The sequence below is a fragment of the Poecilia reticulata genome, linkage group LG7, assembly GCF_000633615.1.
Source record: "Poecilia reticulata strain Guanapo linkage group LG7, Guppy_female_1.0+MT, whole genome shotgun sequence".
Taxonomy (NCBI): domain Eukaryota; kingdom Metazoa; phylum Chordata; class Actinopteri; order Cyprinodontiformes; family Poeciliidae; genus Poecilia; species Poecilia reticulata.
Window position 1 is genome coordinate 20,192,784 of NC_024337.1, and position 13,047 is coordinate 20,205,830.

The window sequence follows — 13,047 nt, forward strand, 5'->3', positions numbered from 1 at the left end:
ACAACACTTTTTGGTGTTAAGTTGTTACAGAGGGGGAAAAACTGTTTCCATGTCTTCAGTTCGTTCAGGCTATGAATGAGAGCAAGATTTTCAGTAGATAACAGTAAGGCTGACGACTATCATGGCTCATGCTGAATTTTCAAATGCTAGCAGGGTTCCAGAAATCACAAGTCTTAATTTTGTAAAAGAACCTGCTTCAAAAATTCTGAACTTTCCCTTTAAGAACAAGAAGGTCTTGGATGAGGATGACACTGTGTTGTTGTGTTTACTTTCAGCTCTTTGCTACAAGATCCTACATTCTGTGGAGTATGAAAGGCAAAAAACATGCAAAAAAAAAAAAGATTTATCAAGTTTAGTTTTATTTTGGGGTGCTAACTGATTATTCACTGGTGTGAAGTCTTCTGGCCAGGTTTCAGGACAGCAAGCTGTAATGAGTAGATATTTGTAGAACCAAGCTGAACAATTGTTCCCCTTATTGTCCATGAGGAAGAGTATTTCTGAAACATAGATAATCCATAGACTTATTTTGGAGTACACAAAAAAAATCCTCTTTTCTTTGTCTCTTCTGTAAAAAAAAAGACTAAAAAACTAAACAAAATTAAAATTGAACCCATTAAAGAGTCTGGAAATATCATTCCTTCATCACTACAATAAATACCAATGGTTTCTGAACTCGTGTGGTGATGGTGCATGGCAGAGAACCTCCTGAAGACAGGTGGAAAGTATTTAACAAAATGCATCCACCCTTTTCGACCTTGCGGCTCGTGGTAGTGCTGAGTCACATTGCACTTCTTCACGGACTCACTTTGTCCTCCCACTGCCTTCTGCAAATGAGCGCACCGCTTGCCAAATCCCTCCCTTTCTGTCATCTTTTTTGTTCTGCTGTCAACTTTAATTTCAAAATATATATTACGGCGAGGGCTCTGGTGGGGGTTATAATTTCTTAAGATCTCCTCAGCGAGGTTTCTGCAGATGCAGCTTCATTCTCAGATTTTACGTTCTCATCAGTCAGCCCATGCTGACCTTTAAAAGACATCCAGACAGAGAGATAGATGGGATACGGCACTGCTATCAGAGCTTTAAATGGATTTCATCACTTTAATGGAGAGGATACAATGCTTCCTTCATGGACGAGCTAAGGTACGGAGCATTGTTAAGCTGATTCACAACAACCTTTATGTGGCTGCAACATGTTACTCTCCATTTGTACAGGATCATGAAACTCCACTTCAAATAGTTTCTCTCTGTGGAAACTGTGGCAGCCAGGAGTTAGAGGAGGATGATGCAAAAGAGTAAAACATTTTGTGAAAATCTCGACGATTGCTCTCTTTCCCTTGCACACCCTGAACCCCACCTGAACCAGGTGGAATGCTGTTCTCTTGTCCTCTCTTCCCATACTCAGAGCACGCTCCTCGCTGTGTTCACATGATGGAGCAACTTTTGGACTTGTCCTTGCTAAAGGTGGAGGAGAGGAGATCCGTCTTGTTGGGAAGGTGTAGCAGTCTTTTGGAGAGGCGTCGGACCGGGCTGGGTTTGTTGGGAGGCTGCAGTTTATTCATGCAGGCCAGAGCTGCGGTACGGAAAACACTGTGGATGCTCTTTTCCGAAGTAAAAGCCGAGCACTCCAGATAAGCTTCAGCTCCGAGCTGCTTGGCCAAAGATGAACCCTACAAAATGAAGAGGATTGTATTTTTTAATAAAGTGTTGGTGGTTACCATGGCAACCAGTAGCTGACAGCTCCTCCCCCTTTTTCCTGTTGACTTCTGTAACTTTGTGTTTTCTCTACAAGTATTACATTTAACATGTTAAATGTAACTTTTCCATGTTTCGTATTATGGTTTAACTGTTATCATAATTAATGTTGTGCATTTTAGCTACTCTTGTTAGAATAAATGTAGTGTGTCTGTATGTCTATGATAATAATTTTGATTTATTGTTGACAGGATAAATCTCATTTAATGATGTTTATATTAAACTCTCCTTATTACTGGATTTGTTAGTTTTACTACTTTCTCCACTGTTTGGTCAATGAAAACATCAACAAATGTCAATAAATTGGAAAGTATAATGAAACTAAGTGAAGATTTTAAGTTTAATTAATTTTATGTGTCACATTTATTGATATTACTGGTGTCCTAAAGAAGCATATTACAAAAAAGAGTATTTTTCAAGAGTAGAAGTTGTGCTACAGAGTTACCTAAAAAAGACGTAATAAATTTTCTCTTCGTCACTTTTATTACTATCACAATAAAGCAACAAAATATCGTATTAAAACTTTAAGTCCATATTGCCCACCTTTAATTGGGAAAGTGATATAAGTACATTAAGAAGGAAAAGGGAAAAAACAAAAGCTCACCTGTTCATGGGAGACTGGAGCCTGTTTCTGATTGGACAGCTCCATGCGTGTGCACACATCCGTTCGCAGGTCTGTCTTGCAGCCTATGAGCAGGATTCGAGTGTTGGGACAGAAGTCCTGAATCTCTGCTTTCCACTGCAAATAAAACAAGGTTTATTATTATTAACTATCATTACTGTAGATAGTAAAGCAAATATGCCACCCAGCAGGAATCTCAGCTGCTCATACCTTCTTCAGAGCACCATCTACTGTGTCCGGCCGGCTAATGTCAAAGCATAGCAACACTGCGTCTGAGTCGCTGTAGCAGAGGGGCCTGACGTTGTCGTAATACGGAGAGCCTAAAGGGGCAGTGAGGAGTCAGATCAAACCTTTATACAGCTGAATAGGAGGTTTCACATGGTAACAACATAAAATCATAAATATGATGGGGCTGGATGATATTTGCGTTTCATATCAGTTGATATGAATGAATTAGGTTTATTGTTTTAAATATCTGAAATACTGCCAAACTGGTGGTGTGACATTTTCTGTTTTAACCACAGTTTTCACTCCATGTTGTTTTTTTTATTTTTAAGCAGTTATGAGGCAAAACCTGAAACTGCTGCAGTGCAAGTTACTCAACAAGTTGTTGCTAGGTAACCACAAGTTACTCAACAAGTTGTTGCTAGGTAACCACAAGTTACTCAACAAGATATTGCTAAGTAACCAGAGAGTCAGTGAGTTAGTTGTTGCCACCAACCTTGCTTATCTGGCCATGAAAGGCTGAGTGGGTAAAGTCTTTTCTCTGCCTACATCTCCCAGAATGCTGTGCGGTTCTGTATTGGAGTTCAGTAAAATTTTGAAACATTTATCAGATGTATTATCTATTAATATTGACCACATGTTTATCAGTATTGTTGTTGATTTATTGTCCTTCCCTTACTTATCACCACCACTTCCTTTGTGTCTACACAAGAGAAAATCTAACGCTACTAAAAGGAAAGCAAATTAATGAGAGTGTCTGCACATATCCTTTGTCTGCTTTAAACCAGCATTCTATAAGTGATTTAAATTCATATTTTAAATTTTAAATAAGCCACACAATACATTGCTCCTTGCAAACTGGAAGAAAACCTGCAAGAGTATGCTAAGGTTGCAAACCTAAACATACAGCCAGAGCTACGTTAGAGTGGTTTGCATCAAAGTCCATTTAAGTCCAAGACCAAAGTCCAATTGAAAATCTGCATTAAGACTTCAAAATCCGTCTTATCTGCCAGAGCTTGTGCTTTCTTGCAAAGAGTGAGCAAAACATTACGTTTCAAGATGCGCAGCCTTGTAGAGACACAGCCTAAAGGACTTTGGCTTTGTTGCAAAATATAGATGTACAAAATATAGATCCAGGTGCAGTTGGCTGAATAGAACATAAAAATGCCACAAATTTGAAATTTTGTTTGTTTCAGTGAAAATATTTCAATTTAAATTTCCTCCCAGTTTACAATCATCAGTGTTGATATAAAATGTCAATTACGGAACATCCATTACTTATGAGGATTTAATGTGACATTTTGTGAAAAAGATCTATGGCTATGAATATTTTTCCAAGGACCAGCACTTCACACCTAGAAATTAAATATTTAACTGCAGTGGTGCATAACACGTCAAAATGTTTCCTCAGATAATTAACTGAAAACAAGACCAATCACTTAAAACTGAATATCATATTAGTTGTGTACGCTGGCCTTTTTAAAGGCCTTGGGATTCCCCCTCAGGTATTGTAAAACATAAGAACGAAGGAAACAGATTCTGCTTGCATTTCTATAAACAGAACAAGTTCCAGAGCTAAAAACAAATTGGCAGGATGTCCGCGCTCTATTGTCTTCCCTCTGCCACCTAATCACTACCTACACAACCACAGCAAGCTTCAATTTCCTTGTCCTGTCCTCGGGGGCCAAATGTGCACAAGGAGCAAATATAAGAAATGTAATTAGGACAGGAATAGATGCTTCTGCTAGCAAGAGCAACCAACCAACAATCAGGGCGTCCTGGTGAAATGTAATGTTTTACACCCAAGGTTTTATTTAGCCGGTCTTTACTGCTGACTTAACTTTGCAAAGTAGGATGCGTTACACAAGTTGCATCTATCAATATACTTTTGTGTTCTGTTTATGAAAAGCTAAATCCATGTCCCATATAACCATCCGAGGTGATGTAAGACTTGAGAAAGAGGAGGCAGACAGATCTAAAGAGGACACAACTTGCTCCTACTACCGCCTCCCACACTTTAGCACCTCCACCTCGCCTGAACACACAAATAACGCTCACTCACACAAAGACGCACAATGCTTTCAGCTGAGCAACAGAAGCCGATCTGTTCAAACTGTCTGGTTTACTGTGAAAGACAAAAAAAGTGAATGGTGCGCCTTCGCTCATCCCTGTGTCTTGGGAAAAGATGCAAAATGAGACAAATAGCTATATAAGAAAAAGCTTGAGGTTCACATAAAGTTTGTCCTATTTCTGAGTAAGAATTGTTATTTAGTATTGATATATGGGTTGCTGGCCCATAGGTGATCAATACAAAGATCTGACGAGCAAATATAGATATTAGCCAATTCCAATTTCTCCTTAAATGGCAAAATGGCCAGCATTTTATGCCGTATCAAGTCAGAGGACTCCAAAGCGGCTTACTCTGCTTTTAGTCATTCATACACACATTCACACACGGATGGTGGCGAGGTGGATGAAGTGTCTTACAGAGGAAACAACAACTGAGATGGACGGACTGGGCTTTGAGCTGGCACCCCACTGGGTGCAGGACAAATTTCTATTCAAGAATTTAAGCATTTTTTTCTCTCTCTCTCTGTTGCGATTATAAAACAAGACAGTGAATTTGTTTTTGAGCTAAAAGAAACATTTATTAATTTAACAGTGAAAGCTTTATTTTTTTGCTAAAAACAATACTCAATATTTAGAAAAGACTTTACCCAAAACAATATGGCATACACGTAAAGACAACGTGGATATTTATGCACAGTGCAGTGAAGGTGTGTTTATATTTATTTATACAAACGGAAATCGGTCTTATGCAACATTTCCTCCAGAATGGGTGACTGTCAAGAAAGTTTTTCCGTCGTGGGAGACAAATGTACAAACCCAAATTATCTCAGCTGCTTTGGGTTACATAAGCGTGGAGGTCAAGCACATATTTTCTCTCAGTATCCCTCGCTTGTGCCTTCTGTTCACAACAACAACACACACACACAAGAACCACGATTGGCTTCACTCTTGCAGACTTCCACCCCCCGTATGGACGAGGCATCCCCCCCTCTCCCCTGTGAAACAACCACTCCGAAGGCCAACTGGCACCACTCGACTTCCTCTGAACACCAAGCCTCAGGCTGCAGCCAGCACTGTTACAAAAGAGCTCCGCTGGTGCACTTGGTGGCTTTTCTTATCGATTTAATTTACATAATGACTTCTGTGTGCTTAGATGACTCGGCGACTGCATGCAGTTTATCTTTTCACACTTTGAATCAGAAACCTAAAAGCAGTTCTGGCCGATTGTATTATCAATGAATCTACAGGTTAGCTTCACAATTAAACTTTTTTTTTTTAGGTTTTTACAATCCAAGAACCAAGAACACATGTAGTCATTTAATATCTGCTGAGGGATTTTTTTTCTTTTTCTTTAGATTAACCTCAGACAAGAGATTGTTACCACATAGTTAAGTCTTTGTGTAAACACAACAGATTGGATTTTTTTTTTTTGACCAGGATAACCACTTCTTTCAATGTTGAGGTTAGAAAAATTTGCTTTCACCAACTCAGATGGAACAAAATAACTACAAAGTTGGTGCACGACTGCTGTACTCACAATGAGAATTTAAAAATCTTATTATATCTGCTGTAGAAATATACTAAATATACGGAAGAGGATTAGGGCCACTGGAAAAAAAAATAAAACAGTTCTGAGATTAAAGTCAGAATTCTAAGAAAAAAGTCAGAATTCTGACTTTAATCTCAGAATTCTAAGATTAAAGTCAGAACTGTTTTATTTTTTCCCAGTGGCCCTAATCCTCTTCCGTATAAATAGGCTAATGAAGATTTGGATGTTTTTTCCTAAGGAGAGGAAAACCACATTGAAGGTTAACGAACAGAGGTAGTGCTTTTGAATCCAAAATGACAGAATTGATTTAGTGATGTAAGCATCAAAACATTGGTTCCTAATCTTTATCTGACTTTAATTAAACTCAAAAAGCGCTTTAAAGTGTATGACAATACATATAAAGTCAATAGACTTAAAATTGTATGTTCTTTTGTTTTGATGCATTAAATGAACAGGGGAAAAAAATCATATTTTTCAGCATTCAACCTGCAGATCAGAGCTGATAAAGATTTAGTTTTATTATTTTGTTTCATAAATGTTAAAAGAAATATCAGGGATACTGCAAAATGGAACTAACTTGATGCCTGAAACATCTGGCATTGACTGTTGTATCTCTACTCTACTTTTAAGCAAAAAAAGGATAAATAAACATTTTGTTTCCTATAATTTAATATGATTGTACAGTTTTAGTTCCTTGACGATTTATTGATTTATCCGAGAAATGTGTAATATTATGGCTTTTCTGTCAGGAGTGATTAACCCAAAGATTTCATGTAAGCAGCGAAACAATTAGATAATTTAAATTACAAACATTACGGACTCTAAATTGTCTGCTTTCTGCTATCAAGCAGGCAAGATTCCTCAGAAGATTTCCCACTGAATAAAAAGCTGCTTAACTGCATCCAAACAGGACAGACAAACAGGCAGCGAGATAGTGAAGCCTGCGTAAGCAGCACAGATAGCACTGCAAGCAAAACAAAAGAATGAGACCTTGCTTTATTTACAGTCATAATCGTTACCCGGCTCCTGGCCGGCAGAGCTTTCTGGGAGAGTAAACATGTTGCAGATATAAACCCATCAATACGGCTCTGAGACCAGCCCTGACCAGACTGGGGAGGATTTTAAACAAAGATGGAGAACACAGGAAATCACATCCGGTTTCAGGAAATTTAGCAAAGGAAAATAGCTTCAGGGCTTGTGAATCTCACCTGATGTGTCCCACAGACTGAGCTCAACACGCTGGTCTTCAAGCTCCAGACAAGCCGTGTAGTTCTCAAACACAGTGGGGACGTAAGTCTGGATGAGGAGGAACGGAGAACGGGATTAGGAAACATTCTCATCACATATTCACAGTGCTGCAGGTTTCCATTTTAGATTAACTCTAAAGGAATTGGTGGATTTTGTAATAAACTAATCCTTGCTGCTAAATTCTTACCATTATAATTTGATGCGGTTTAGTTATTATATGAAAATCTATATTTCAAAAATTAAAGAATTTTGTTCTAACTAAACTACCTTTCTCCTAGTATGAGCTTGACATCATACTAAAGTAATCTCCATATTCAAATAATCCAAGGATTAATCAGAAGGAATCAATAATGTTAGAATATTCAAATTGAATTTAAAAGCGTATAATTACATACTGACAGTTTTTCTACATCTTAAGGACGTAAAAACAGAAAAGCTTTTTAATATATCCCAGTGATTTAGATGAGCGCAGCAGTATCTTACCTCTGGATAGCAGTCCTTCACCAACACTTGCAGCATCGCTGTTTTACCGCATTGAACGTCTCCAACCAGGACCAGCTTACACCTCGCCACAAACGGCTGCGGGAGTCTTCTCTCCTTCATTGTTATGACTGCAGCCCAGAATAAAACTGGAGGAGAAAAGAGTGGGGATAGTGTGGTAAAGTGTGGAGTGTTTCTGAAGCTGAGCAGCAGCAGCAGCAGTTTAGTTTCAGTCAGTGAAGAAGCCGGAGACGCAGCGGGACTTTATGTTGTCGCGCCAGCCAATGAGAGCGGCGCAATGCGTTGTGCACGAGGACCGCGCACGAGAAGATGCCCACCTTATCACTAGCAGCCGCAGGGAAACACTCAGCTCATTGGTCGCTACAAATACGTAGCAAATTAACAACTTTTATTTAAAAATATGAGAGAAATCGAAGCCATTTAGATTAAAAACTCAAATTTTACCGTCTACAACAGGGATGTCAAAGTCAAATACACAGAGGGCCAAAAAAACAAATTTGCTACAAGCCGAGGGCCGGACTGGTTTAATGTTTATTAAAACATATTGAAATGATTGTACATAGCCTATTGAACCAAGACCTAACACAGTGTATATTATTTAACGATTAAATGAATAAAGCAATATTTTGTTATGGCTCTGTCAGTAACTTCAAGGGAAAACATTTTTCAAGAGGCAAACGGCAACAAATTTAATTGTTTTTAAAAACAAAATATGTTTCTTAATATCAAGATAAATGCATAAATCAAAGTGCATGCATTATAAACTGAAAATGCATTACTGTGCTGCTCTATGATCCTACCGATCACTGCTTTCAAATAGTAAAGTAAAAAAATAAATCAAATCAGTTGTATTCTTTCTCATGGCTCTTATCTGCAATTTTACCTGAATCCATTCAACTGAAAAATAAATACAAAAAAATAAAATAAAATACAAAAATATATGGCACACAGACAAAACAATACTTCATTCAAAGAAAAATCACGTCTTGTAGAAACAAATGTAAAAATTTAACTGAAACTTATAAACTGAAAATACGTTACTGCTCTGTGATGCTCACTTGTCTGAGGCTGAGCCTGATACTTGGAGGTGTCTCATCTTTTGTACAAGTTCATCAATGTTCGGGGTGAGGCTCTGAGCTGATGAATAATGAAGCCGTTTGGGCGCGCTGTAGTCACTTCGCGGGCTACCGTTGCATTATGGGAAATGTAGTGTTTGCAGGCAAAACACGAGCGGGCGGCTCTGGCTTGCGGGCCGGTTCTCATAGTAATTAAATATCATTCAGGGGGCCATAGATAATTGATTTGCGGGCCGGATRTGGCCCGCGGGCCTTGACTTTGACATATGTGGTCTACAACATCTATGTCATTTGAACAGTTTTTGTCTTGATCTACAACACGTGTCAAACCTAAGGCCCGGGGGCCATGTACCCTCCGCCACAACTTTTTATAAGTCCTTCTAGATCTGTGGGATTCCATTTGTGGCAAAAATATCTGCCAAAAAATAGAACCTCATAAGGGGTCTGAAACCAAACCTAGAGCCTTTTTTCGCCCTCAGTCTGACTAAATAAAACTGCTTTGGAGACACAAAATATGAGATAACCTTTTGTGAGGTCAGGAAATTTATCTGGCCAATCAAACACAGTAACATCAAGGCTACTGATTCAGCTTTTAGTGCCTTTAGCTGTGTGAACAGACGCCACATCCTGCTGGAAAATAAAATCAACATCTCCATAAAGTTTGTTTGCAGAAGGAAATATTTCATGATTCCTTCTGCAAAACTTTCTGATAGATGGTTGCATTGACACGACATGGCAACCCAAATATTCAAAGTTTATTTCCATCTAAGAAAAGAGGAACAGTGCAGATATTTGTCTTCTCTAGTTTGTAGTGGCTCTTGATGTCCAGCCTCACTCCTCACTGTTTGACAATCCTCTCACAGCTGAGATTTTTCTATACTTACCACACTTCTTCCTTCCACTTAACCTTATATAAATGTTCTCTCTGAACAACCAGCTTCTTTAGCAATGACATTTTGAGGCTTACTCTCCTTGTGGAGGGTGTCAGTGACTATCTTCTATCAAGTAGTGATCTAAACAATGACTTTTTGGCTGTCATCATCTGTAATCTATAGTCATCTTAAATACTTCACCTAATGTCACTTTCTGAATTTAACTTTTTTTTTAGTTCTACTTTTAACTTGTCACTAATGCTGTAGATTGCATCCGTAGATAAGATAACACAGACAAGTGGGAAAAAGCAGAGGAAAGCAGGTGGTGTTAATTCAGCGTTTTGCATTCATCCACCCACTTTGCCGTGCTGAGTCGACAGTTCTGCCTGAAATCAGACAAATCCCAAATATCATTAAAAAGTGTGTCTGAGAAGAGGAAAACAGACAGAAAATCCTTCACATCTAATGGATCTCAAAGTGAATTCATTTACATATTTCAAGTCAGACGAGCCTGCAGAGAGCTCTTGCATTATGTAAATCAGAACATGATGAAAGAAAATGCACAAGTGCAATCATGAAGTGGAAATATGCTGCTAATATATAGCTCCTGTTTAAATCCTCTTAACTGCGGCCGTCCACCACTGAAACAAAGAGAAAACACACCAGACACCATCCGCTTTTACATGTTAACAGGTGAAAGATGGCAGCAACAGCACTGTCCCAGTTGGGTAAAACTAATTACATATACTTGAGTAACTTCTTTGACAAAATGCACTTTTAGGAGTATTGTACCAGAGTAATTTCATTACTTGAGTAAAACTTCTGGATGAAAAACAAAGAAAGACATAAAAACAAGGTAGTTTTTGTTAAAGTTTCATAAGTTTTATATTGAAATGAACCGATTTGGGAAAATTGTATTTTTTCTGATTTTCTTCTCTTTTTTTTTACTTATATGAATTCTAGACAAAATTTCCACTTAACTTTATATTTTGTTCCTTCTGATGGTATAATTTTTAAATATTAGAAGATTGATAATTTGATTCGTTACTCAATACTTGTGAAGCCTTTTCACCAAATATGTTTTTAGTCATTTCTTGGACGGCTATCTTTTACCTTTACTTGCAAATAAATATGTTGAAGTATTGCTAAATAGAACCTTTCTCTTACTAATTTATTTTTATTTATTTGTCACAAACATTTAAGGGAAGTGAACAAATTATAAGATAATCTGAGAAAATACAACTTTTTGTTTTCAAGTCATGATTATGTTAAAAGTAAAAAAGGTTTCCAATTCAATCTGACACCATGCGAGAAAGTAATTCCCTAATAGATGTACTGGCCTGTTGTGCCATCATGGGTGACAACAGCTTCCACCGAGTGGGTTTTTTTTATTCCTCCAGTGTTTGTTATAATGTTCAATAACACTTTTAAATCATTGCACACACATTTTGGGCCCTTCTTCTTTGTAGCCTTGCTTTGGTTCAGCCACAGTGGTGGGTTTCTATAAGGCTTTCCTAACCTCTTCAAGGTAATACCACAGCTTTCCCTTTAGATTTAAGTCTGGAGTTTGACTAGGCCACTCCAAAACCTTAATTGCCCAATTGCATCTGTCAAGTGTGTTTAAGTTTAAAGTCATAAACTGAGGGGAAATGCTCATTCTCACATCTATTCTCCTTCACAAACCACAAGGTTTTGGCTCCATCCATTCTGGAGAGTTGTCTGGTTCTTGGCGCAGCAAAGAAGACCCACATTATCACTTTGCCACCACCATGTTTCACTGTGTTAATGCTCTTACTTTGAAATCCTGTGTAATTTTTACACCATATGTATCAGGATAAAAATGTCTCGTTCTTCTCGTCCGTCAACAGAATATTCTTCAGGTTATTTTTAAGATGTTTTTGGCAAATTTGAGATGGACCTTTATATTATGTTTTAATATCTTTTAGCATGTTTTATGTTGTCAGACAGGTTGTGTTCAAATTATTTCTCGGTTCTTCAGGTCAGTCAGTAATTAGTCCTGGATGTGGCTTGTAAAACTGAACTCAGCTTTGGCTTCCAAAAGCTGGGATTAATCACAGATATTTATGATTTAGCAAGCAGAGGCAATCATTCTTATACATGGAGACAGTTTGAATTGCTTTTTTCCCTTTAGGAGTTAAAATCCTCATTTAGAAACTGTTTTTGAGACAATAAAGGAAATGGAGAAAAAACATTTAACAAAGCACTGTACATTAGAAGGTAAAAATGAAACAGTGTTTTGTTGTGCAGAAACAATTGACACCAATACATTTCCCCTTAAACACTCTCACCTTGTAATTACATGCACTCAAGTTTTCACTGAATGATTAAAATAGCATCCAGTTCACAGTAGCCACCAGTAATGCTGCCTTACTCAATTTGTTTTTTGTTTTCACTTGCAACTGTCATAGTCAAAGTAAATCCTCACAAAAAGAGGATAAAACAGAATAAATAAAATCACAGAGGTTCATATTTAATGTGCAACAGCACAAAGAAAAGGTGTGGTTGTTAAATATTACAGCTACAATAACCAGCAAGTGCTCTCACCTCTGCAAAGCTCTCAGCCTTTACACTGAAGAGCATCGCTTCGGTTTAGAAAATACAAACAGTGGAAAAGACATAACAATGTGAAGCTATGAGCTGTCAGGGCAAAAAATGGGGGAAGGGTGGTGCCATGTTCTGCCATAATAAAAAAATAATTCAAATCAGTGATTGTCTCAAATTTAAACTACAAACACTTTCAGCAGATTCTTGGATTTCTCAAGTTCTGTGTTTCTGCATCTCCACATTCTTTTGAACAACACAAAAAACACATATATATGCAGCAGATTGGTGCATTAGTTCTAGCAGGACAGAAACATGTTAACATTCAATGTGGTTCAGTGTAGCAACATTTAAAATATTGCTATAAAGCTTCACTGCCATCTGAAGGTGTAGAGCACAAAGTGCAGAAAAGGAGATAAATAATCTGGTGTTGACAGCCAACATCTCTGCCAAAAAATGCATTTTCCTCTTTAAATATGGCAAATAAACAAGCTTTACAACAGTATGAGATTTGTTTCCAAAAGAAACATTCAACAAAAACAAATGCCCCTACTTCTTGTGCTGCATATA

At 37.7% G+C, this 13,047-nt stretch overlaps 1 protein-coding gene across 1 annotated transcript; it reads right to left on the minus strand.

Moving 5' to 3' along the window:
- Positions 1–340: 340 nt before the first annotated feature.
- Positions 341–8,227, minus strand: LOC103467621 (rho-related GTP-binding protein Rho6). The gene is made up of 5 exons (XM_008414176.2): positions 7,950–8,227; positions 7,427–7,514; positions 2,585–2,694; positions 2,357–2,491; positions 341–1,667 (listed from the first exon to the last, which is right to left on the minus strand). Exons 1-5 carry the CDS (start codon positions 8,067–8,069, stop codon positions 1,422–1,424), a joined length of 699 nt encoding a protein of 232 aa, XP_008412398.1. The 5' UTR covers positions 8,070–8,227; the 3' UTR covers positions 341–1,421.
- Positions 8,228–13,047: the final 4,820 nt, after the last annotated feature.